This window comes from Salvia hispanica, chromosome 5 (assembly GCF_029641045.1).
Source record: "Salvia hispanica isolate PSC_SH4W2 chromosome 5, Shi_PSC_v1, whole genome shotgun sequence".
Lineage (NCBI taxonomy): Eukaryota > Viridiplantae > Streptophyta > Magnoliopsida > Lamiales > Lamiaceae > Salvia > Salvia hispanica.
The window spans coordinates 40,469,575-40,493,220 of record NC_142696.1 but is presented as its reverse complement, the minus strand read 5'-3'; the positions used below and the strand labels follow the sequence as shown (position 1 = coordinate 40,493,220).

The 23,646-nt window shown below is 35.7% G+C and overlaps 3 protein-coding genes and 1 pseudogene across 5 annotated transcripts; 2 read left to right on the top strand and 2 right to left on the bottom strand.

The window, feature by feature from the left end:
- Positions 1-699: 699 nt before the first annotated feature.
- Positions 700-3,391, bottom strand: LOC125186740 (E3 ubiquitin-protein ligase BOI-like). 3 transcript variants are annotated; one of them, XM_048083185.2, is made up of 4 exons: positions 3,063-3,391; positions 2,675-2,781; positions 1,464-1,831; positions 700-1,393 (listed from the first exon to the last, which is right to left on the bottom strand). In XM_048083185.2, exons 2-4 carry the CDS (start codon positions 2,763-2,765, stop codon positions 863-865), a joined length of 990 nt encoding a protein of 329 aa, XP_047939142.1. In that variant the 5' UTR covers positions 2,766-2,781; positions 3,063-3,391; the 3' UTR covers positions 700-862. The 3 variants fall into 3 exon arrangements, with proteins under 3 accessions (XP_047939142.1, XP_047939141.1, XP_047939143.1); XM_048083184.2 differs by having other exon boundaries at positions 2,675-2,769; XM_048083186.2 differs by lacking the exon at positions 3,063-3,391 and adding an exon at positions 2,891-3,054 and having other exon boundaries at positions 2,675-2,769.
- Positions 3,392-5,831: 2,440 nt separating this feature from the next.
- LOC125191285 (uncharacterized) lies at positions 5,832-9,204 on the top strand. Its single transcript, XM_048088799.2, has 6 exons — positions 5,832-6,239; positions 7,331-7,444; positions 7,530-7,610; positions 8,304-8,476; positions 8,571-8,667; positions 8,771-9,204. The coding sequence occupies exons 1-6, from the start codon at positions 5,994-5,996 to the stop codon at positions 8,879-8,881; spliced, it is 822 nt and encodes a 273-aa protein (XP_047944756.1). The 5' UTR covers positions 5,832-5,993; the 3' UTR covers positions 8,882-9,204.
- Positions 9,205-9,328: 124 nt separating this feature from the next.
- On the bottom strand, positions 9,329-12,432 carry LOC125189342 (putative late blight resistance protein homolog R1A-3). Its single transcript, XM_048086627.2, has one exon. The coding sequence runs from the start codon at positions 12,378-12,380 to the stop codon at positions 9,693-9,695; it is 2,688 nt and encodes an 895-aa protein (XP_047942584.1). The 5' UTR covers positions 12,381-12,432; the 3' UTR covers positions 9,329-9,692.
- Positions 12,433-13,354: 922 nt separating this feature from the next.
- LOC125189344 (putative late blight resistance protein homolog R1A-10) lies at positions 13,355-16,102 on the top strand (annotated as a pseudogene).
- The last annotated feature ends 7,544 nt before the right edge of the window (positions 16,103-23,646 follow it).

Below are 23,646 nucleotides of genomic sequence, written 5' to 3'. Positions count from 1 at the left end.
CCATATTTCTTCCAACATACCATTACTATATCAATTTTCCTACTCTCCCCCTGTCCCACAACCAATATTCATTTTATTCACGGAGAAAACGAGGCTAATCTTATAAATTTAAATAGAAAAGGTTTATTTTGTGGGATGGATCCAAATGAAAAAGAAAATTATTGTTATGGATTGGAGGGAGTAGAAAGAAATATAGTTAGAAAATTTTAATAAAATATAAATTAAAAATTTTACATATATATAATAAAAATAAACTAAGAGAAATAATGATGAACGGACAAGATAAAATAAATAATGATAGACAAATAGTAGTCCTATTCCCTTAATCTTGTAGTCTCACATCCACTAATATGGTCTTGTTTTTCGGCTGCTTAGGAGTAAGAAATGTGAGATAATATAAGGTGGAAAAATTTAAACTACCATATTAAATAAACGTCAAATTAGACAAGTAATGGTAGATAGACTAAAATTAGGAAATAAGAGAAGTAATAAATGAGCAAAGAAACATTTTAATCTAACTGACGGCATCAATTACTCTACATTTTTGGGGCTGATGTGGTGCCATGCTCTCACAGCATAATATTTAAATCAAATTAATATTTTATTATTTTATTTTATTTTATTGCTGTGAGAGCAATGCACTCCTGCTGTGGAGGAAGTATGAAACATTGCATACTGAATCGAATAAATTCCTTTAAATTAGAGCAGAAATGAATCTTTCATTGCAAATATAACCATCAATCACTCCACTGAACAAAAGAGTGGATTTTCATTACATCAATATAGAAACAATTCTTGATACTATATTAGTATTAGAGAGAGAGAGGTGATGAGGATTGCTAGTGCTCTACAACTTCACCATTTACAACTTTACAGGGAAGCTAGCAGTCTTCATCACCTGACAGACAGGGCAAACCTCAACAAATCCTTCACATTCTGCACACAGGCACAGGTGTCTGCACGGAAACAGTAAGATCGAAACCTGCTTCTTCTTGCAGCATCTGCATTTTAGCCGATGATGGCTAAGGTGATCCGGATTCTCCGAGCTACAGATCATGCCGGGGGGTTGCTTCAAGGAAGACAGAGCATCGTCTACCTCACTGTCCCCGAACCCTTCATTGCCATGGGCCGTGCCCTGCGCCATGAGCTGCTGGATATTGCTCTTCAGTGCATTGGCCACCGACTCGTTGTACTTTGCCTTGTAGTGCCATGACTGAGCTTCCATGGCCACCTGCTTTATTCTGTCCTCCAACTCCTTGTTCTTGTGGTTAATGCTCTCTATTTCCATATCCTTCTCGTGTAGTTTCTTGCTCACTCCTTTCTCCAATGCATTCAGCAAGGAAATTGTGTGCCTTTTGTTTATCTCTCTTCCACCCTTCAGGATATTCTCTTCCTGCTCACATAAAGGGAGAGATTAGAGATGACTATATAAAGAGTTGGAATGTTGAAAAATTTGGATATACCTGAAGCTTGATATACTGCCCGAGTTCTTCCATTTGTCGGTCCATCTCATGTTTAACAGTATTACCCAGAGAAAGACCAAAAGGGAAGGCGTTTGTCAGATTCTCACTGGTTGAAGTAACATAGGAGCTACGCTCTTCTTTCTCATTTGAAAGTCTGAGACCCGGCGATACTGGTGTGGGATTTAAAAGGAGTCCAGTATGGCTAGGTTTGTTGAGGTGAAGGTTGGTATTTGCAGACATGTCAAGCTTCTGCTGCAAATACACACTTTCTTCTTCCCTAACTCGTTTGCAAGGGCGACTGTCAGAGGGAGCACACTCATTTCTTACGCAGTTCATCACGCCAAGGCCACCAGGGTACTGAGTTGGAACTGCACAAGGATACATACATGATACTTTAGGTGAGACATATTATGTGCAACCAAAGATGATGTCAGAGGAAAACGAATTCATGTGTTAGAAGTAGAAAGAAGATGAAATTGAAAGTGCAACGTAAAGAGTTTCCATCTTCAACAAGGGCATTGAACTGTTCAGAAACCAGGGAGGTTATTATTGCCTGACCACGTATAGCACGTGAAGAAGATGTATGAACAAAAGGAAGCTACGTGTCGATGGAGCACTTGAGTAATTCAGGGAAAGGGGAAAAAAAAGAATGAAGCCCTTCCTTTGCAAATTAATAAGCCCTTTCTAAAAGTGTAGAAACATGAACCAAAGCAGTACCACGCTGCCATCGCCAATTTACCACCTTCATACGACAAACTAAATGTAATTGAACCCCAAGCTTAAACTCAAACTTGTGTAAGCATGTAATCTATCAACTAGACCCGATGCTTTAGGAGAAAGGCAATAACTTTCATACATCTTTCACGAGTCACTAAATCAGAGGAATGTACGTGACTTACCAAAAACTATGGAAGGCAGTTGGACATCTAACAATGCAGTGTTATCAGACACATTCGTTACACGCTCAATGATCAGGATTGAACAGACATGAACACCAATTCTTTCGGTTTTCAGTTAATTCAAAGATAGAAACATTATAGTGCAAAACCACATTCTAAAATCCCAAATGATCACTGTCTCTCTTTAGGATGCAAGGCCACCAGACTAGATATGAATGGACAAGTTAAAGATCAATCATCAATGGCAATACATTAAGTTAAAACTAGAAGCGGGTTCTTCGATTTTCTAACGAAGCCAGAACACATCCTCACCATGTCCAATCAACTGAAGCTGAGGCGATGTCGTTTTATTGTACCGGGGGTGGTTCCCCTCCGCAACACCATGAAAATTTCCTCCTAACATCTTCCTGCAAATCACACTGTAATGCATCAAATATGATAATCAATCTTGATCAAAATCAATCAGAAACCTAGACCTACAATGGCATCAAGAACAAATGAAGTAAAAAAAAATCCTAATTCCAAGACCTGATTGAATGAATATCAACAAATTGATGATGCTCAAGATCAACACAACCAATAATAAACAGAAAATGAAGATCCCATCAACACCAAAACACAAAAATCAGCTCATAAATCAAGGGAAAAAGAGGGCAAAATTCACACGAATCATGTGATCAAGAAAAAGAGGGGTCCTGACCAAAAACTCAGCTGAGATTTAGATGGCCAATATGCAGAGGAAAGCCAGAAAGAATCTTGTTGATTTGGTTCAAGAAAAATGGATGGCAATAATAATGAAAGTGTGTGGTGGTGGAAGATATGTAGTTGTTATTGTCGTTCGGGTTAAGGAAAAAAACGATTCCATTCGGTGGTGTTGGTGTGAGAAGAAATGGTGGGAGAGTGAGAAGATGATGACTTCTCGTCATTGTTGAAGAAATCTTATTCTCCATCTTTCGGTATTCTCTCTCATCCCTGTTGGTTGGTTTTTCTGTCTGTCTGGCACCTTTCTTTTCGTTTTCCCCAAACCAGTAATATTTGCTTCTCACTTTTCCTTTTTTTATCACTAAATCTACAACCCATTAATTATCTTTTTCTCCACCTTAAAAATATATACCTACTCTTTTTTTTCTTAGCTCTCATATACTACTAATAATCATTTATTTTAATTAATAGATTGAGTATTCTAGAACTAGAAGTCTCAAAAAAACTCATCTCGCAACCGTTTCACAAATTAAATGTCACACTTAATTGATACTACCACAATTGGGATAATGATTTAAAAACTATCATAAACTACAATCTTGATAGGAAGAAGGTTAAAATATTTATGTCTTGTTTTGATATATTTTCATTTTGTTCTCATTCTTTATTTATTTGACTAAATGCACAACTCAATTTTGTTTGGTTTAACATAGGAAGCATCGTGGGTGCACAAAAGAAAAGATTGTGTGTGGATTTTATCATTTTATTAGGTGTGGGGTTTATTTATTTAGACCATAATGAAAGGGTCAAATTAAATGATATTAGGTTTGAGATTTACCTATTTGTAAGTAATCTACTCACATAAGTCAATTAACAAATTATGAAATTACTACTACTAAACATCTCTAGGGGAGATACCAAACCATTGATTGCTTAGGTTCGTCGATTGCTATTTAATACTCATAATTAATAGTAGAATAATATTATCGAAATGGATGCAAAGAAAATAAGCATGATGACATGAGGATTTATGGGGTTTTTCTCCTTTATTGCGTTGTGATGTCTTCGGTGGTGGTGGTCGGCTTCAAGGCACTCAATTCCAACTGACCTATAATAAGTGCAATTCACGTGACACGTCTCAAATATTTTAAATATGAACATAAAATATAGGGCTAGTACAAATCAATTTGATACTACTTGATTTAATAGATTGTCATGACGTTAATCATGATTAACGTTATTTGGCGTTGCAAGAGTCGATTTCTTTGCCTGAACTTTTATGTTATGAAAAAATAAATTAAGAGTGGCATCACCGCATATTGTTTGATTTGTTTCCCATGTAAGGAGTTAATAATTTTTTTTATTTTATAGTATTACATAATTACGTTGTACCTATGTTGTATATAATTGATTTGGTGAACAAGTTATGAGTCATAGATCACAGTTCATAAAATATCAACTTTGGGGGTCCCCTACCAAAACTAAGAAAATGGAAAGAGAATTAAATGTAATTCAAAGTATATGTTCAATTATTCAGTGTATTTATGTAGAACTTTTTTAGGTAATTGTACGCCAACTTTAAGAAAATTGATTAATTAGCCAGTCATGCCAATGCCAGACTTTTGATTAATCTTTTTTTTTCTAGAGGAGACAACGGTGGATTGATTAATAAGCCAAACTTTGATTAATCTTAATATTCTTTTTTAAATCGACCACCACTTTCAAGGATAGTTGATCCATAGTATAGAAATACATAGATTTATATTCTACTCCATGATAGAACATGATTTACACGTTTATTTATTTTGAGGTATTCTAAAATTCATTAATATCCTATTTTTCTGAAACCAAAGATTACTGATGAGAAGTAATGAAATGTGTGAAGCAATCCGAACTCGAAAAGATTATTAAAGACGATAGTTTGACATGTTATATGATGAACCTCATTAATATTTTGCCAACATATCACATTGAGATTGAGTAGGTTAGGTGTGTTTTCATGTATAATAATTCATGGTGTGCTAGAATTATCATTTTAATTTTATCATTCCGATTCAATCCACTACAACCTATGCATCCATTCTCATAGTAATATACATAGATGTACTGGTATGCAAGTGCAACCAACCTCTTAATTAATACACATACACATATTCATTGAATTTCAAGATCTAAATAGCTAGGATTCAAACAAACACGTTGTATTATAAGTATAACTATAGGAAATAGGGAAAGATGCAAAATAAGGTAAACATAGTCCATTTTACTTTTAGGTTCTGTTTGGTTGGAAACTACTAGATTTCAGGCATGAAATATTGCTACATCATATCAAGATGTTAATGGAGGCACACCCATCAAACAAAATTCAAGAAAAGTGAAAAAGTTGGTTGAGTGATTAATAATATGTTGGCAATTCTCTATTTTTGAATAAAAGTAATAAATTTTCAGTATTTAAGAAGAAGTGGCAATTCTATGTTTGATTCTATAGAACGTACTTACAAAATACTACAGTTTAGTTGGAGTTGACATATTGAATAAATACTACTAGTATTTAATAATTTAATTTCGGAAGAATATCACGTATAATTAATTTTAGGGCCGACCTTAATAAAGTTGATATTATGAAATCAATGTGAACACTCATTTTTCTATTGGCAAAGCCCAAAATACGTCAAAAAACAAGCAAAGCCCAAAATCCAGAGTCCATCATACAAAATCCATCACAATCCAACACGCGTTCCATCAATGCACTTGAGCTTCATCTCCTCCACAAATGCCTAAATTTCACTGCACCATCACTTTCGAAATATCCCAATTGCCCATCGTGACTTCATTAAACGAGCCAGCTGTTCTCCCTTTGCGTGGATAATAGTAGCTCGAATTGATTCCAGCAAAACAAATTTGTGAAAAAGAGGGAATTTCACAAACAATGATGCACAGTCTCAACTTTAAGGCGCTTATGGATCTCAACTCACTGTCGTTTCCCAGTAGGCTCAGTACTTATAGCATTGCCAAAAATTGCAATTTGCGGTTGATTCGTACCGTGGCTTGCTGTACATCCGGTCAGAGTTCAGGTTCAGGCTCGGCTCAGGACTCCAATCAGAGCTCGATTTTCTCTCGAACCGAAACGTACGCCTTGCTGAAGCAGCAATTGGAAGTAGCTGCCAAATCTGAGGTAGATTCAATATTTCTTATTCGCGCATTTCTCTGATTGTTTCTGTTATTTTCAATCCAATGCTTAAGTAGCACACTCGTGGTAAATTTATTGATATTGTAGTGTTTTGAATTGATGAAATCATTTCTTCGTTAGCTTTGTCCAATGGCGGATTTGGTGTGTGAGGTTGCTGCCCCTCACAAAGTGTAACATCAGTTATACGTATTTGTGTGTACTATATATATGCTTTTTTTTATGTGTATCTATATGTTTTTGATACTGAAAACTAGATAGCATATAATGTTTGGACACTAAATTGAAGTTTAAATGTATAACTGCAGTGAACGCGTGAGTGCCTTCACTCTATGTTTAATTTGTAAACTTGATTTATTATCATGTTTTGTTGTGCTGGCCAGAAAAATTTCTGCATCTCCCATTGCCTATGTCTATTAATTGTGAATATTGGCTATGTCTATTCATTGTGAATATGTTTGAGTCATGGATGGATGCTAATAGATTTAGGTAAACTATTTTCTCTAGAATAAGGCATATATTATTAATATGGTTTGCAGAAGGGGATATAAGCGATTAATGTGGACAATATGAAGTATGAAGTGACCAATATGTACACAAAATAGGCAATACTGCCTGCTTGTTGATCTATTCGAAAGCTTTTGCCCTGTTGACACTGTTGGATCAATGGAATACTTTAGTCGTGGCTAGAATAATGGTGGAGTATGACAATTCCTTAAGTTAGTGACTAAAGATGAGCACAATTATTTCACCAATCTGTGCATGTGTTGACAGTGTCTTTGAGGCTTGTTGGATTGTGTAGCCCATTCCTATCATCCTATGTTTTGTAAATCCAATTTATAACCCAAAGTAAACCCCCCTTAATAGTGTCTTGGAGTCTTGTTGGATTGTGTAGTCCTTTAAATACCCATTCCTAAGTATTGTTAATCCAAGTTATTACCCAAAGTAAACCCCCCTTAATAGTTTTATTAAGTTTGAATAGGATAGTTGCCCAAGAAATGAATGCTCTGGTGTAATTTCTGATAGGGGCTGGTCTTTTACTGTTAGTGTTTTATCTCTTCTTTTTAATATTGATTTAGGATTACAAAGAAGCTGCTAGAATTCGTGATTCCTTGAAATTATTTGAGGATGAAGAGCCAGTTTTGCGTCTCCGAAGATTGTTAAAAGAGGCCATTGCAGAGGAAAGATTCGAGGTACACACCCACTCTTGCAGCTACAACATTTTCGTTCTTTGTGTTACAATTAGACACACATTAGCTTCTTTTTATTTATCTCCAGGATGCAGCTAATTATCGTGATGAGCTTAAGGAAATTGCACCTCATTTTCTCTTGAAGTGCTCAAGTGATGCAACAACCTTGGTATGGCAGTATCATTCATTTATTTTATTTTGTCAGTTTGTATCTGGAGGGATATATTAATAAAATAGGCTTCTCAATTGGGGATCTATCACTATAGTCATTTAGTTCATGCTGGCATGTAAGTTCTTTGATCTGCAACCTAAGCTGAATTCTTTTCTCAATTGGGGATCTATCACTGTAGTCACTAGTGATTTTCTAACTACTGATCAGATCTAATATACTCTGTCATATGAGCTTGCAGAATTCCATGCACGAGGCAAAATTTTCTGAAACTCATTGCTTTGCTTCTCTTGAAGCTGCACTTTTTTGCATCATTAAATAATTCAGTACATATAATCACTGTGTTTAGGCTAGTGTATAGCTCGATCTATTTGGCCCACTAATATTCAATTGATAAGGCCCCGTTTGAATGTGCCATGTGCATTTAAAAAAAATCACGAGGTATTAGAAACTTAGGGAGTATAACGTATAACTTGATACATCTGATAAACCTGATCATCTTATGGGGGATTTTGGTCATAGAATTTTACTTTTTCTTTAGTTGAATGGATGAATTTTGTGGAGCTAGATGTATTTTGGTGATCGTATTGTGTTCTGCTTTCTGGTTCTGGTTCTGGTTCACCCAGTGTTGTGCTATCCCAGGCATGGGTATTCATAGCATGTATACAGCTACTTAATCACATTCTTTTCCAGGGCATCAGAGTTCAAGTGAGGAGTGTTTATATTGAAGGTCGAAGCCAGCCTTCCAAAGATCTTTATTTTTTCGCTTATAGGATTAGAATAACAAATAATTCAGATCACGCTGTACAACTTCTTAGAAGGCATTGGATTATAACTGATGCCAACGGAAAAACTGAGAGTGTCCAGTAAGTTTTGATAACTTTCATGTCTTGAACCCTCACTTTGTTGATGATTATTTATTTACTACGTGTAACTGAGCGCTCTGCTATTGCACTGCAGTGGTGTCGGAGTGATAGGTGAACAACCCGTTATACTTCCCAACACTAGTTTCGAGTATTCATCTGCTTGTCCATTGAGTACACCCAGTGGAAGAATGGTGAGACTCTCTCACTGTCTTACTATTTATGGTTTGAAAATAAATGTATGACATTAAACTTGCTAAATCCAATGGGCCTATATTATGTCTGTGATGATTATAGGAGGGTGATTATGAGATGAAGCATATCGATAAACTAAATGCTCGAACATTCAACGTGGTAATTGCCCCCTTTTCTCTTTCAATATTTGGAGATGGTGTCGATAATATTTGAGAGACTACCTAAGTCACACGAGATCAGTATTTATTACTGAATTTTGATATTGTTTGATTTTGTATGTGGTAGCTATCAGTGGAAATCAAATGTAGTGTATAGAGGCATGCCTCTTTTATGTTTGTAAAATAAATCATGAGCCTCTATCTCTACATAGATAAGTGTTACTAAATTCAGAAAACATAGCTTCCTATTGGCTAGCAATCGTGAAATTCTCATCTAAACTGATGTAACCTAAGTGGCACTCGGTCTTGATATATATCTACTTCAACTCGGCATTGTGCTGCTCTGCATTGTATATAACGTATTTGTTTTGCCTGTGACTTTCGACTCGCATGTTTGGTGTTGCTCGACACAGATCATGATCCATAACTATCAGGTTGTTTTACATGAGTTTTTGAGCTTTAGTTTTGTTATCGCATATAATCTCGAAGCTCTTCGTTGATTCCAACATTTTCCCGTCTCCACACAAAAATCAACATAACCTTGTAAACTGCACTGAAAATAAAAATACCGAGAAACCGAGGCTTACCAGCAGGAAGCTTCCCATCTAAAATACTCCCTCCGTCCCACTTAAAATGAAACATTTGGAATTCGGCACATGATTTTATATAGTGTTGTTTTGTGAGTTAATGAAGAGAGAAAAAAGTAAGAGCAATGAAAAAGTAGAGATGGAATTATTTTCATTTAAGGAAACGTTTCATTTTTAATAGGATAATCAAAAAAGGAAAACGTTTCATTTTTAATGGGACAGAGGGAGTATATAGTTATTTCGTAACTTGTACACTGTCCAGGAAATTATTAATGTGAACTAGATGTTAACGGTTGGAAGCCCGCTGATTTTCCAGCATCCATGAAGAATGGACAAAAATATCCGTCCAACCCGCTGATTTTCCAGCATCCATGAAGAATGGACAAAAATATCCGGAACATAATGCTTGCTTCTCAATCTTGCCTCTCGTAATTGTTGTAGACATGTCACGCCTAATGGATTGCAGTCTACTAATTCAATCTTTGTGAACACTCCTGATTCAAATTCCCAGTGAATTTCTTGCAAATTGTAGCAATGTTTCAAGCTTAGGCAGCAAAGCCATGGGAAGCTTCCCTTTCCCATCATCCATTCTTCCAAATCAGTGTCTTCAATTTTAAGATATTGAAGCTTCAAGAATCCATTCTCTTGTACTTCCCATCTCGGGCCTTGAAAAGCATAGCTTCGCAACTTGAGCACCTGAAGATTTGGCAATGAAGCGATTGGTCCCATGCATTCCCATTCATATCCGAATCCACTCAGACTCAGCTTGACAAGGCTCAATGGGAGCTTTGAGAAATCAGGAAGAGGTGATTGGACACAACCAAACTCCAAATCAGGATTCACTACAACACATTTAAGTGTCTGCAGTTTATGCAGATGGGAAACATGGCTAAAGCAGCTTGCTGTATTTGGTGCCAATATTTGGACTCCTAATTTCTTCATATTAGGAATTGCTTCAAGAATGCCATCCGCAAGACTATCAAAACTAACTCTTAAAAGTGCTTCAAGGTGGCACAAGAATGCACCATTAGGATGTGGTAGGTCACACCCCATGATCTCAAGATGCTTCAAGCCTTTCATATCCCATATCTCCATAGGCAAATATGAAGGATCTTCACACCATTTGATGCCCAAGTGTCGATGAATAATTAAGATGTGAAGGTTCCACAGTTTGGATATTGAACCAGGGAGCTCGCCATCACAAGTGAGGGCAAGGTACCTCAAGTGAACCAGTTCCAATACATCATTTGGGAACTCGTACATCCGGATTGAAAGGGCATCAAGCACCCTCAACAACCTCAAATACGAGCATATTGTCACTTGATATTGATGATACACACCAAAACACAACAGAGAGCGCACAGTGGAACCACAATTTTCCACCATTGACTCGTGCACATCTTTAATACCAAGTAGCACGCTATTGTGAACGCACAATCTACGCTGCCTCTCAAGCCCATCAGCCTGGGCATCAGCAAGGTATCTTAAGACATGGAAAAACTTGTTCTCCATAGCTTCTCTGTTGCACAGATACCACACACAAGAATGAAGCTTACAATTCTTGACTCCTTTAGTTTGCTCCAAAACAGAAATGGAGCTTTGTTGGGTGAACATAACAAGATTATTTGATACAAGCTCATTCAGACACGCCTTGCTGTGATGCTCCAAATCTTGGATGTTATAAGGTTCGAGAAATCCCTCTGCAATCCACATCTTGATAAGCTTGGATTGGGAAATCTCATAATTTTGACGAAAAACTCCCATATAAAGAAAGCACGCCTTTAAATGCCATTGCAAGTTGTCATAGCTTGGAAAAACTACCTCACATATTTCCTTGTATGCATCAGTGTAAACTTTGTGATTCTTCCTTGACATTACCTCACTCCAACATTCCACTGTTTTTTCTCCATACTTTGATAGGAAGCCAGCAACCTTGACGATCATAAGAGGAAGACCTTCACAGTTCTCCGCTACTTTCCTTCCAACTTTCTCAAGTTGATACGAGCACGATTCTTCCCCAAACACCTTCTCTCGAAGAAGATCCCAACTTTCTTCTTTATTCAGCAAACGCATATGCAAGTCTGCTACGCCTCGTCCCCCAACATGCTGTAGCCTACTCGTGAGCAAGATTCGACTTCCATCTTTGTCGTAATGACACAACTTTGCAATCTCTACTAAGAGATTAGTTTCCCATACATCATCCAACACAATGAGAAACCTCTTTCCCTTCAAACTCTCTCTCAAGGAGTGAGCTACCATCTCTTCGTCCATATCACACATTTCACCTCTATCAGAATCCAATTGTGCTAGAATGTGCCTTATGATTTTTTCCAATCGACATTTTCTCCCTACTTTCACCCATGCGTGGCATTCAAAGTAATCTAAAATCAAAGGATCTTCAAAAAATTTCCGAGCAAGAGTAGTCTTACCGAAGCCAGCCATTCCAACGAGCGCCACAGCTTTGAATCTGAGCAACTGTTCGATTACAGTGAGTTGATCTCTGAGTTCATTGTACACGTCCGATAATCCGAAGATCGCCGACTTCTCTCCACCAAAATCAGCTGTGGATGAATCATCGTTATCTTCTTCTTCATCATCAGGCAATAATGGTTTTTCCAGCTCTTTGATGTATTCTTCCTCCATCTTCTTCAACGCGGCGATGAAGAAATCAATCTCTGGTTTCAGATTCTGCAGATCTAGGGAGAGTTTAACTTCGTCTCCAAAGATTTGCAGCTGCGAAGCTACTTCATCTGAGACGTATGATTCAAATACGTCTTCGAATCTCGATACTACATCTCGGATTTTTGCATCGATGGCATCCATCAACGTGCTGCTGCTGGTTCTCGGTCTTTTGAGATTTTGCTGCAGCGAATGCACTTTCTTGTATAAAGGAGTAATGATTTCTGGAGAAGAATATGCAAGGCGTTCCATGGTGTGCCTAAGAGAAATCACAGCAGCATAAGCCATCTCTTCCTATACTTCTTTGAATTCTTCAAAATGCACAGCTTATGGAGTCCAGACTTGCTCGCTATTCAATGATACAGCATAGGTCAATCACTTCAGATTTTAATAATGCAAATATAGACTTTTATATATAATTAATGCATGTGTAAATAATTTTGAGCATTCCTAAAAGGGGAGATGAGTATAATTAGGGATGTCAATCGGGCCAGCCCACCGGGTTTCGGGCCAACCCTATTCGGGTTGCGGGTCAATCGGGTGCGGGCTAATCGGGCTGTAATTTATTCGGGTTACAAAAGTTCAACCCTAACCCTAAAAGCTCGGGTTTCGGGCTAGCCCAACGGGCTAATCGGGTTGCTACCGATAAAATTAACATGCGTTCAATCCTATAAATAATAGTGAAAATTAGTTATATTTATAGAATGTAAAATATTTAATTATGATAAATTTGATATATATGCTTAAACTCAAACATAAACATGATCAAATACTAATATTTGAGATTTATGTACAATAAAACATAAACATCAAGAAATTTTAAAGCATGTTTTAGAAATTTAAATATATTTTTTAGTGAATTTGAAGTTTCTAATTTATATATCTATTATTATGTTAATAAAAATTTAACATATAATTTATATATTTAATATATAAAAATAAAAGTTATTGTTTAGTAATCTATATTATAAAATAATCAATGAAGTGTCGAATTATAGTCAAACAAATAGAACGATAGAAATTTTATCGGGTTTTCGGGCCAGCCCATCGGGTTTTCGGGTCTGGCCCTAACGGGTTGCGGGTTAATCGGGTGCGGGCTAATCGGGCTGTAATTTTATCGGGCTAGAAATTTTCAGCCCTAACCCTGAAAATTTGGCGGGTTATTCGGGCCAGCCCACGGCTTGCGGGCTACATTGACATCGCTAAGTATAATATTTGGATCAAGGCATGAGAGTGTTTGGGAGGAACTCATAAGAATTTTTAAAGATATGATTTTGAAGTGGGAATAAAAAATCAATTTTGATGTTTGAAAAGCAAGGAAAGTGTGGTGTTTCAGTTCAGGTTAGATCTGAGATTGAGAGAGTGAAATGGCTTTGGATGCATTCATATCACTCAAGCTCACCATCGACGACCTCATAAACAATCCTGTCTCGCTGGCTCCCCAAACTCATCAAATTTTGGAATTCGCATACCACCAACTCCACTCCTCTCAACAAATCGCCAGGAAATTGCTCTTGCGCACCACCACCAGTTTGGATCTCCAAATCAAAGTCGCAGTATCCAAATTACTACACACAATTCGATCATTGAAGACCAAGCACGCGCCTTCTGGAAGCAGCGTGCGCTACATCGAATTCTCCGCAGAGGAGGTGAAACATCTCACCCAAGATATTCACCCAAGAAGAAGATGTTTTTGTTTCATCGAATATCGTTTTTTCTGAGCGCAAATCGAAGATGATTGGTTTCTTCGACCATTACAAACAACTCAAATACCATCTCACTCGTCCAGAATCTCACATTTCACCCATAGTTTTGGTCCTCGTTGGAATGGCAGGCATCGGCAAGACAACACTTGCTTCACAAATTTTCGAAGATTCAGATATCGTGGAACACTACGATCTTCGCGCGTGGGTGAAAATTGGGGGAAAATGTCAATTAAAAGAGATCCCGCGGCGCATTCTAGCTAAGCTGAATCCCGATCTGACCGATCGATTCCTCTCGGAAGGTGAAGATCACGAAATTGCTCGGTGCCTGCGTGAGAATCTGAAGGGCAAGAGATATCTCTTTGTTGTAGATGATGTATGGAACAAATACACTTCAAATGGTCGAGCAAATACAAAATATTTGAATCGGAGCCTTTTCCATATGAAGGAAATGGAAGTCGAGTGTTGCTCACAACCAGGCTGCAGCAAGCAGTTGAACACGATGGTAAATTTCCTGATTATGTCTCGAAGGTTGGGAGCTTCTGCGTGAGAACGTGTTTGGTGAAGAGCTATGCACTTATCAATTTGAGACTTATGATTGTTGAGGTTGCAGAGCTCTTGTCTTCGAAGGAGAGGACGTTGCACTATTGGAACGAAGTTGCAGCAATGAAAAATCACCAGCTTTTCATGGATGCTTATGATGGAATATCAAAGATACTGTATTCAAGCTATGAGAATTTGACTGACTTGCTAAAACTATGTTTTCTGTATATGGGAGTATTTCCTCAAATTTACGAGATTCCTCGAGCTAAGCTGATCAATATGTGGAGTGTAGATGGATTTCTTGAAGAAAAAGCACATGAATCCCAATCTTTTAGTGCAATAGAATGTTTAAATGAGCTTGTTGCAAATACTTTGGTTATGATATATCAAAGCAGTCTATCTCCGGATTCAATTGGTGATGAGCATATAAAAACTTGTGGCCTTCATTCTTCGTTGTGGCACTTGTGTAACGGAGAAGGTAGGGAGACAAAATTCTGTCGCGTCTTAAACGTTCTTGGTGATGGTTTAGGAGGAGATACAGAGGGGCAGAGTAGATTGTCCTTCCACAACAATGTTTTGTTTAGCATCAAAGATGTATGTGAGTCAGTGGAGGTTCGTTGTGCGTCAACTGCGCGTTCGCTTCTTTGTTATGGTCCTTATCATCAATATCCAGTTCCCATATGCTCTGGTTTGAAGTTGCTGAGAGAGTTGGATGCTCTTACAATCCGTTTCTATGAGTTCCCATTGGAGGTTTTAGAATTTGTTGAGTTGAGGTACCTAGCCCTCACTTTGAGTGGAGAACTCCCTGCTTCCATATCCCGACTCACAAACCTTCAATTCATGATTGTGGGTCACCATTTGAGCATCAAATCATACAGAGGGCTGTCATATTTGCCAGTGGAGATATGGAACATGAAGGAGATGAAACATATTGCATGGATAGTAACATACCAAATCCTTGCGGGGCTTCACTGGAAAGTTTACTCACACTTTCAAATGTGAGTGCTCATAGTTGCAGTGAGGAGGTTTTTAGAGCAGTTCCCAACTTGGAGAAACTCGGAATTCGAATTGAATTAGCATATGATGATGATGTTAAACTATTGAGCTCCCTCGATCGAGTTTCCTGTCTCAAAAAACTGAGATCGCTCAAATGTGTGGTAGTGAGTTCTGAGATAGTTCCTCCTCCTGCTCCTCCATTTCCAAAATTCCCATCAAATTTGACGAAGCTGAGTTTGAGTGGGTTGGGATATCCGTGGGAGGAAATGAGCAAGATCGCGTCTTACAGTGCTCAAGCTGCGAAACTATGCGTTTCAAGGGGTTAAGTGGGAAGTGAAGGAAAGATTTTGGTCTCTTCATACTCTTGTGCTTGAAGACACTGATCTGGTGGAATGGAAAGTTGGAAGTGAGAGTTTGAAATCACTTAAAAGCTTAAGCCTAAAGCATTGCTACAGATTGGTAAATATTCAATGGGAAAATGTAACGGTGCCTGATAGGATTCACTGGGCTTGTAAAGAATCACTTAAAAAGATTGAAATAGTTGACTGCAATCCTTTAGGGGCAGAGGAAATGAACAAGGCTTTACCAAGCTGGAAGAAAGATGCATTGGATGTACACTCTTCATGGGATGAGATGACCTTATCAAATGGCACACGATATTTTGAGCTAATTCAGTCTGTGTGGAGGCCATTTGAGGTCATTTGTTGCTGTCGTGTAAAAGTATTTCCAATTATTTTCATTAAACTCAAACCTATTAATTTTAGTTAAATATCACATCAATCAGTGATTTTATTCGAAATATTTATGATAAAATCAAACTTTAAAATTATTCTTATAATTACAAAATAAGTACGGAAAAATGATATGGGTTTAGAAACCCAAAAATAGTACTCCCTTCGTCCCATAAAAATAACATATTCCACTTGGGATGTAGCATAAAAATTCATTTTATTTTTAGAAAACTTCTTTTTCTCTAGAGTGAACTACATAAATGGTACCTGATCTTTCACTTTCGCACAAAAATGGTACCTGATCTTTATTTTATATCGTTTTTGATATCCCATGACAAAAATAACCCTAGGTACCAAACATGTGATTTTTTTGTTATGGAGGATATTTTTGGAAATTTCAATTAAATAGAACCAAATTTGTGATTTTTTTCCTTCCTTTCTTATTTCTTATTTTCTTCTTTAGTTTATTGTTCTTTCTTTTTTCTTCATTTTCTTCTTTCTTTTATTTTATCTTCCTTTCTTCTTTCTTTTTTTCCTTAGTTTATGTTTCCTCTTTTTTCTTTTCTCTTCTTTTTCTCCTTTCTTTTTAGTGTTTTACACATACATCTAATTGCATTCATAATATAAATCAATAACAAAACACCTAATTAAATTAATTATTTAAAGTAATTAAATCAATTGAATATTTTAATTAAATTATTTATACTTATTTTAGGATTGAAACACCTAACTAAAAATATTAAACTCTTTATCATTATGAATACAATTCACAATTTTAGATTTTGATTAAGACTCTATTGAATAGTAGTTATTAATTTAATATAAAATACTCCCTCCGGCTCGCTTTAGCAGTCTCATTTACTTTTCTGCCATCTTTTTGTAAAAATGATAAAAAAAAAATAGTTAAAGAGGAGAAATAGTAAATTAAGAGAGAGAATAATATAGAGAAGAGTGTTATATACATAATTGGGGGAGTGTTATATTGCTAACTCAATACCTAATTGCTAACTACAACTAAATAATAGCCATTAGATATTCAAATTAAGGGCCTAGATCATCAACCACGAAATGTCAATACGATCAATAAAAAACGTCAATAAAGCCATAAGATTAATTCCATAAAATATCAATAGGGGTATTAATGTCAATTAACTACATGTTTAGTAATAACTAACTTTTAAAAGAAATCCCAAAACGTTAAATTCATATAACATATATCAAATTAAAGATAATTTTATAAGGATTCCAACGATATCATACATGCATATGTTCCGACGTCAAAATTTGAAAAAAAATTCAAAAATTTTTCAATTTTTTCGTAAAGCAGAAATGTCAACATACTATATAAAATATGTCAATATAATACATGTAGAATGTCAATATAAGCAATGGGTTAACATTCTTAAAGCATTGTGTTGACATTCTCAAAGCATTGTGTTGATATTTTCGAAATACTATATTGACATTTTCATTTAAAACCCTAATTTGGCATTTTTTTTTCTTTTTTTTTATTAATAAAAACAAAAATTACACATGGCAAATTGTAGACCACACATTTTCTAAAATCCTATGGCCTTAAATTAGTTGTAGTTAGCAATTAAGTGATGAGTTAGCAATTGATCACTCCCCTACATAATTGTCTCTCTTACTTTACCATTTCTCCACTTTAACTATTTTTGATCATTTTCACAAAAAAGGGCAAAAAAGTCAATGGGACTGCTAAAGTGGGACGGAGGGAATAATACTTAATTATTATTTATTAATTACTACTAGTTTTTACTATTATAAAAATAATATTATTATAATAATTAAATATAATTATAACTATAAAGATTAAATAAATTTAAATGATATTAAAAAATAAATTAATTATTAATTTATAACATCAAAATAATAATAATAATAATAATAATAATATTAATTAGTAATAATAGTATAAAGAATGAGAGAAAAGTATTATAATATCACTTTTGGTACTAGTTTTGTCAATGCCAAAAATATCCTTTATGACATAAATGGAAAAATGAATTTGTTTAGAGGGTATTTTAGGGTGAAAATTGCATCAGGTACCAAAACTGTGATTAATAGGTACCAAAAACGATATAAAATAAAGATCAGGTACCATTTATGTGCGAAAGTGAAAGATCAGGTACAGTTTATGTAGTTCACTCTTTTCTCTAATAAGGTGGACTCATCTCCACTAAAATTACTATATTTACTTTTTCTTTCTATCTCTCTTACTTCACCAATTGTGCATTAAATTTCATATCATTCCAAATATCCATATTTTTATCGGACGGAGAGAATAGTAGATCTTGTTCATAAACCCAAAATATATTTTATGAAACGTAGGGAGTAGTATATCTTGTTCATAAACCCAAAATATTTTGCATCCACTCTATTATTTTCACTGCCTTTTTCCCCTCTCTGTCTCTTAGTACTCCCTCCGTTTCCTCATAGTTGAGTCATTTTTTCATTTTGGAAAGTTCCCTTATAGTTGAGTCATTTCCATATATAGTAACTTTTTTTTTTCTCTTTTTTACTTTACTCTTTTTTACTTTTTTCTCTCTATTTTATTCTTTCTACTTTTTTCTCTCTCTTATTTTTTATCTATTTATTTATCACGCTCAACATTCCTTTTTTAAACTCCATGCCGAAAAGTTTCAACTATGAGGGAACGGAGGGAATACTATTTTTTACCTCTCTTACTTTTCGTCATTATCTATTGTACATTAAAATCCGTATCATTTATAAATTTGTCTATTTTTTGAGAACGAAAGGAATACTCCATCCGTCCTAAAATAAGATTCATGTATTGTCATTTTTGTCTGTCCCACAATAAGATTCTTATTTCACTTTTTACTATAAATATTAAGTAAGTCCTATATTTCACTAATTTATTTCACTCTCATTTTCTTATAACATTAATATATATAAGTGGGACCTATAATCTACTAATTTATTTAATTCATTTTTTTAATTTCTTAATATATGTGGTATAACCAAATATGACTCCTTAATACGGATACAGTGTCTTTTAACATTCAAAGAAGCACATAAAGAAGAAATGGTATAACCAAATATGACTCCTTAAGAGCATCCGCAATGGTCGGCTAGCGACCGGCTAGCCGATTCGTTGCGCTGGCCGATCGGCTAGCCGAACCATTGCAGTCGGCGAGAGCGAAATCGGCGAGCGCTTCTGCGTGGGCTGGCTGATCGCTCGGCGCTGGCCGAAGCGCTGGCCGATCGGCTAGCCGACATTGTGGCGGCCAGATCGGCCAGCGCCGATTTTTGTTTTTTGTTTTTTGTTTCTTTTAAAACCTATATAAACGCGATTTTCGTTTCATTTTCATTTGCACCACTTGTTTTAACGAGTTTTCTCTCTCTCTAACTTTCTGTACAAGAGCATCATCGAGCGATGGATCACAACAACGAGTCAAGTCCAGCGACGAGTGGATCTCAGACTCCCACGGTACCTGTGGGATCTGGATGGGGGCAGATGGGCCCGGGGTTTAACATCCCTTGGAATCAGATGATGGGGATGATGGCCGGTGCGCCGTTTTTCGAATTTGTACGCCAACGCCCTCCGTCAGCTCAGGAGTGGGCAGAATGAGGACGACGCCCGGAGGATCGCCGCGAGTCAGTTCCCCTTGGCGGGAAGTATAAGGAGTTCACCTATTGGGAGTGCTTCTTGTTGCTGAAGGACTCCGAGAAGTTCCGGGCGGGGTGCGACGCTGGGTGGCCGAAGAAGCAGCGACTGAACTATAGCGGCGACTACAGCGGCAGCAGCGGCGGATCCCACGACCTCCCCCCGGATGCTGAGGAGTTTCCATCCCCTCCTTCATTTACTGGTCGCCCCCGCCCGGTTGGACAGAAGCGGGCGCAGCGGGCTGCGAGGGGCGGATCCCCCCTATCGCCCCGCGAGGTCCAGTCCTCCGCCCTCCCACCCGCCCCACTCGAGTACACTCTCCATTCCGTAACCATACGCGGGATCAGATGTACAAGGTCTTCCAAGAGTGGAAGACCGCCACTGACCCCACGGAGAAGATGTTTCTTCACGAGATGCTCGAGAGCATGCGGGTTGATTTGGAAATCGCGAGGGCACGGCTAGCGAGTTCCGACGTGGGCTCAGATACCACGGGCGGCGGCGGCGGCGACGGCGACGGTGATGAGGAGTAGAGAGTGGCGGGGCTCGTGTGTTGAAGCCCTTTTTTTTAAAAAAAAAATCATGTACTTTTTAAAAAAAAATCTTTGTACTTTTTTTTAATGGAATGGATTAATTTTCCCGTATATGTGTCGTAAATTTAATTCCGTATTTTAATTGTAATTTTAATTCCGTAAATGTAGTATATTTTGAATTATTTTTATTGCGGCTGGTCTATGGCTGGCCTAAATCTAATGTGGCAGGTGGATTTTTTAGTGTTGCTGACGTGGCAGGGAAGAGAATGGCTGGCCTATTGGTGGCCTAAGCACCATTGCGGATGCTCTAATACGGATACAGTGTCTTTTAACATTCAAAAAAGCACATAAAGAAGAAAGTTTGGCTAGAATAAAAAAATAGTTTTTTGAATATAGAGAGATAATTTTGTTTCTAAGTAATTAATAGGCCCACTACCTACAAGGCTACAACGTAGGTAAATAGAAGTTTTCCCATGGACCACTAGTGTTAGTTTTCATACAAAGTTTGCCCATGGACCACTAATGTTAATTTTCATACGATATGATAGGGGTGATAAATCGTGCATATTGGGTCGTTATCGTGTTGACATGATAAGGACACGGTCCAATAAGGATAAATACGAACATGACTCGTTAAGAAAATTTCAACACGAACACAACCTGCTACCCTCAAATCCGAAACCGACACGAACCCATTAACGACACGAACCATCTTGGGTCAATACGACACGAACATGACACGACAAGATAACGACACTATGACTACACGACCTGAAAACACGGTAAGAATATAATAACAACAAGATAACAACTACTCTTATTTTAAAATTATAAAACCTTGAATTTGATTAGGAACTTAAAATCTGATTACACAATCTAGTTTGATGAATAATAGGATTAATAGATTCATACTTCATAACAACAAAATTCAACACGAACACGACATAAAATTTCGGTATTTAAAATAATATTATAATATAATTTCTTAACGGGTAACAAGAACACGACACAAAATTTTCATGTTCTTAACGTGTCGAGTCGATAAGGACACGAATTCAATAAGTTTTAACCCAAATCCATTAATTTCGTGCGAGTTCGTGTCGTGTTATCGTGTCGTGCCAAAAATTGTCAGCCCTAAGTAATATGCTGATTCGTATTGAGATGCCCTCAGTGAACCCATATGATATAATTCGTGTGATAATTGAGTTTAAGATGTGGACGGTGGACTATTGGTTAACATAGTATAAAAACGTTGAAAACATTTTGACGTGGACTATTGGTTAACTTAGTATAAAACGTTGAGTACATTTTGAATTTATAAAATATGTCAATCTGATAAATCTCTAATAGTTTGGGTAATAAGAAAGCAACTACCCCTACTACTTTGTATGTGATGAGTACATAATCTATCCATGTGAAGCCAATCCGTGACTCAAAATTAACATGTGATAGTGAAATTGAGATTCAATAGCAACACAAATTGTAGCTGCAGCGGTTATAATTTGAAATTGAGATTCAATAGCAACACAAATTGTAGATGCAGCGGTTATAATTTAAAATTGATAAAGTGAGAGAGATATTGAGAAAAAGTAATTAGGCCATGTTTGGTTATCGGGAAAGTAAAGTTGGCAAGGAAAATGATTCTTAGGAAAATGAATTTTTAGAATATGATTCCTAACAATTTTACTTTCTTGTGTTTGGAAAATATTAAGATTTTCAATTTCATATTTGAAATAATAATAATTTTAATATTATATTAAGATCCCTTATAAATTAGTACTAATTAAAAATATTATAATAATATATTATTTTATTTATTATTTAAATAATTTAATTAAGATTTTCTTAATTTATTAGTTTATATTATTATAAATAAATATATTCATAATCTTGAATATTTATTGATATTATAATTGAATAAAATTTATAATTTCAAAATTTCATTAAGGCTTTGTTAATTAATTATATAAAATGGTAATAATATTATAATTATTAATATTATAAATATTATAATAATAATATAATAATAATAATTATAATTATAGTTATTTATCATAATTAAATTATGTAGAGTATGATTCGTAATTTTAAATTATTTTTTAAAAAATCTTTATTTAATAATAATAATTATTATTATAATAGTTGTATAAGATTGTACTCAACTCTATTAAATAACTAAATATGTAAGAATCTAAAAATTGGGAAAAAGAATACCTAAGAAAAGTTAGGATTTAGAATCCTGGAAAGTTGTACTATTTATCTTGTTTTTATGATTCTTATTACTTTCCCAATTTGGTTAAAACTCAAAACAAACGCAAGAATTTAAAAATTAAGGAATTAGATTACTTTCTCAGACAGAATCCGTGCAACCAAACATGGCCTTAAAGTATTGTTAGTGGAAAATGAGTCCCCCTGGTTAAAGAGAAAAGTCTTTCCAAAATTAGAGAGTGCATATTTTTGTGGGACAGAATAAATAGGAAAGAGTGCATGTTCTTATGTGACGAATGGAGTAGATTATTATTTGCAGTTCAGTTACTCTATAAAATATTAGCTCAATCTTTTTTGTATTTTTCATCTTATACGGAGTATATAATTATAGAAGAATCTAGGGTTTTTGGCTTTTTAAACCAAAACCTTTCCCCGAATTTCGGTTTTTCCTATGAACTATGAGATTTGTTTTTAAAATCATGAACTTTCACTTCGTTAGGATTTTCCCCGGGCGGGTCAACGATGAAACCCGGGTTGTCTACATGTCAATTTTAATCTTATTTGTCACTAAATTGATTACTTGGATCCTATTTGGCATAATAATACATACAGTCACAATTATTACATAACAAATGACAACTTTTGAATAAACAAAACACAACTTTAACATTTTGAATTATGCTATTCGGGTCGGGTTGGAAAAATTCTAACAAAATGAAAGTTCGTGGTTTTAAAAACAAATCTCATAGTTCATGGGAACAATCGAAATTCGGAGAAAGGTTTTAATTTAAAAAGCCAAAAACCCAAGAATCTATTACTTTTACACTGAATTTTTAAAACAAATTTTTACTGTTCGTCGTTACATACAGAAACCCCACATTTATATAATATTGTCCACTTTAGATTAAACCCTAACAATTTATTTTTTGGATTATTAATTATTCTAAAAGACCTTATAATAATAGTAGTAGTTGTTAAAACATTGCATTATCTCACGTTTTTAATATTTTTCGAAATAGACCTAATAGATTGATATTAAGTTCAGATCTTGACTAATTACATTCACTGAATTTTTGGCAATAATATAGATGATTACAAATTAGAATTATATACTATGTATCACAGTTTTACATAATTACATTTGAGTTCGTCTTAATTAATTGTGATACAAAAGGAGTAGTCAATAGTAGTAAT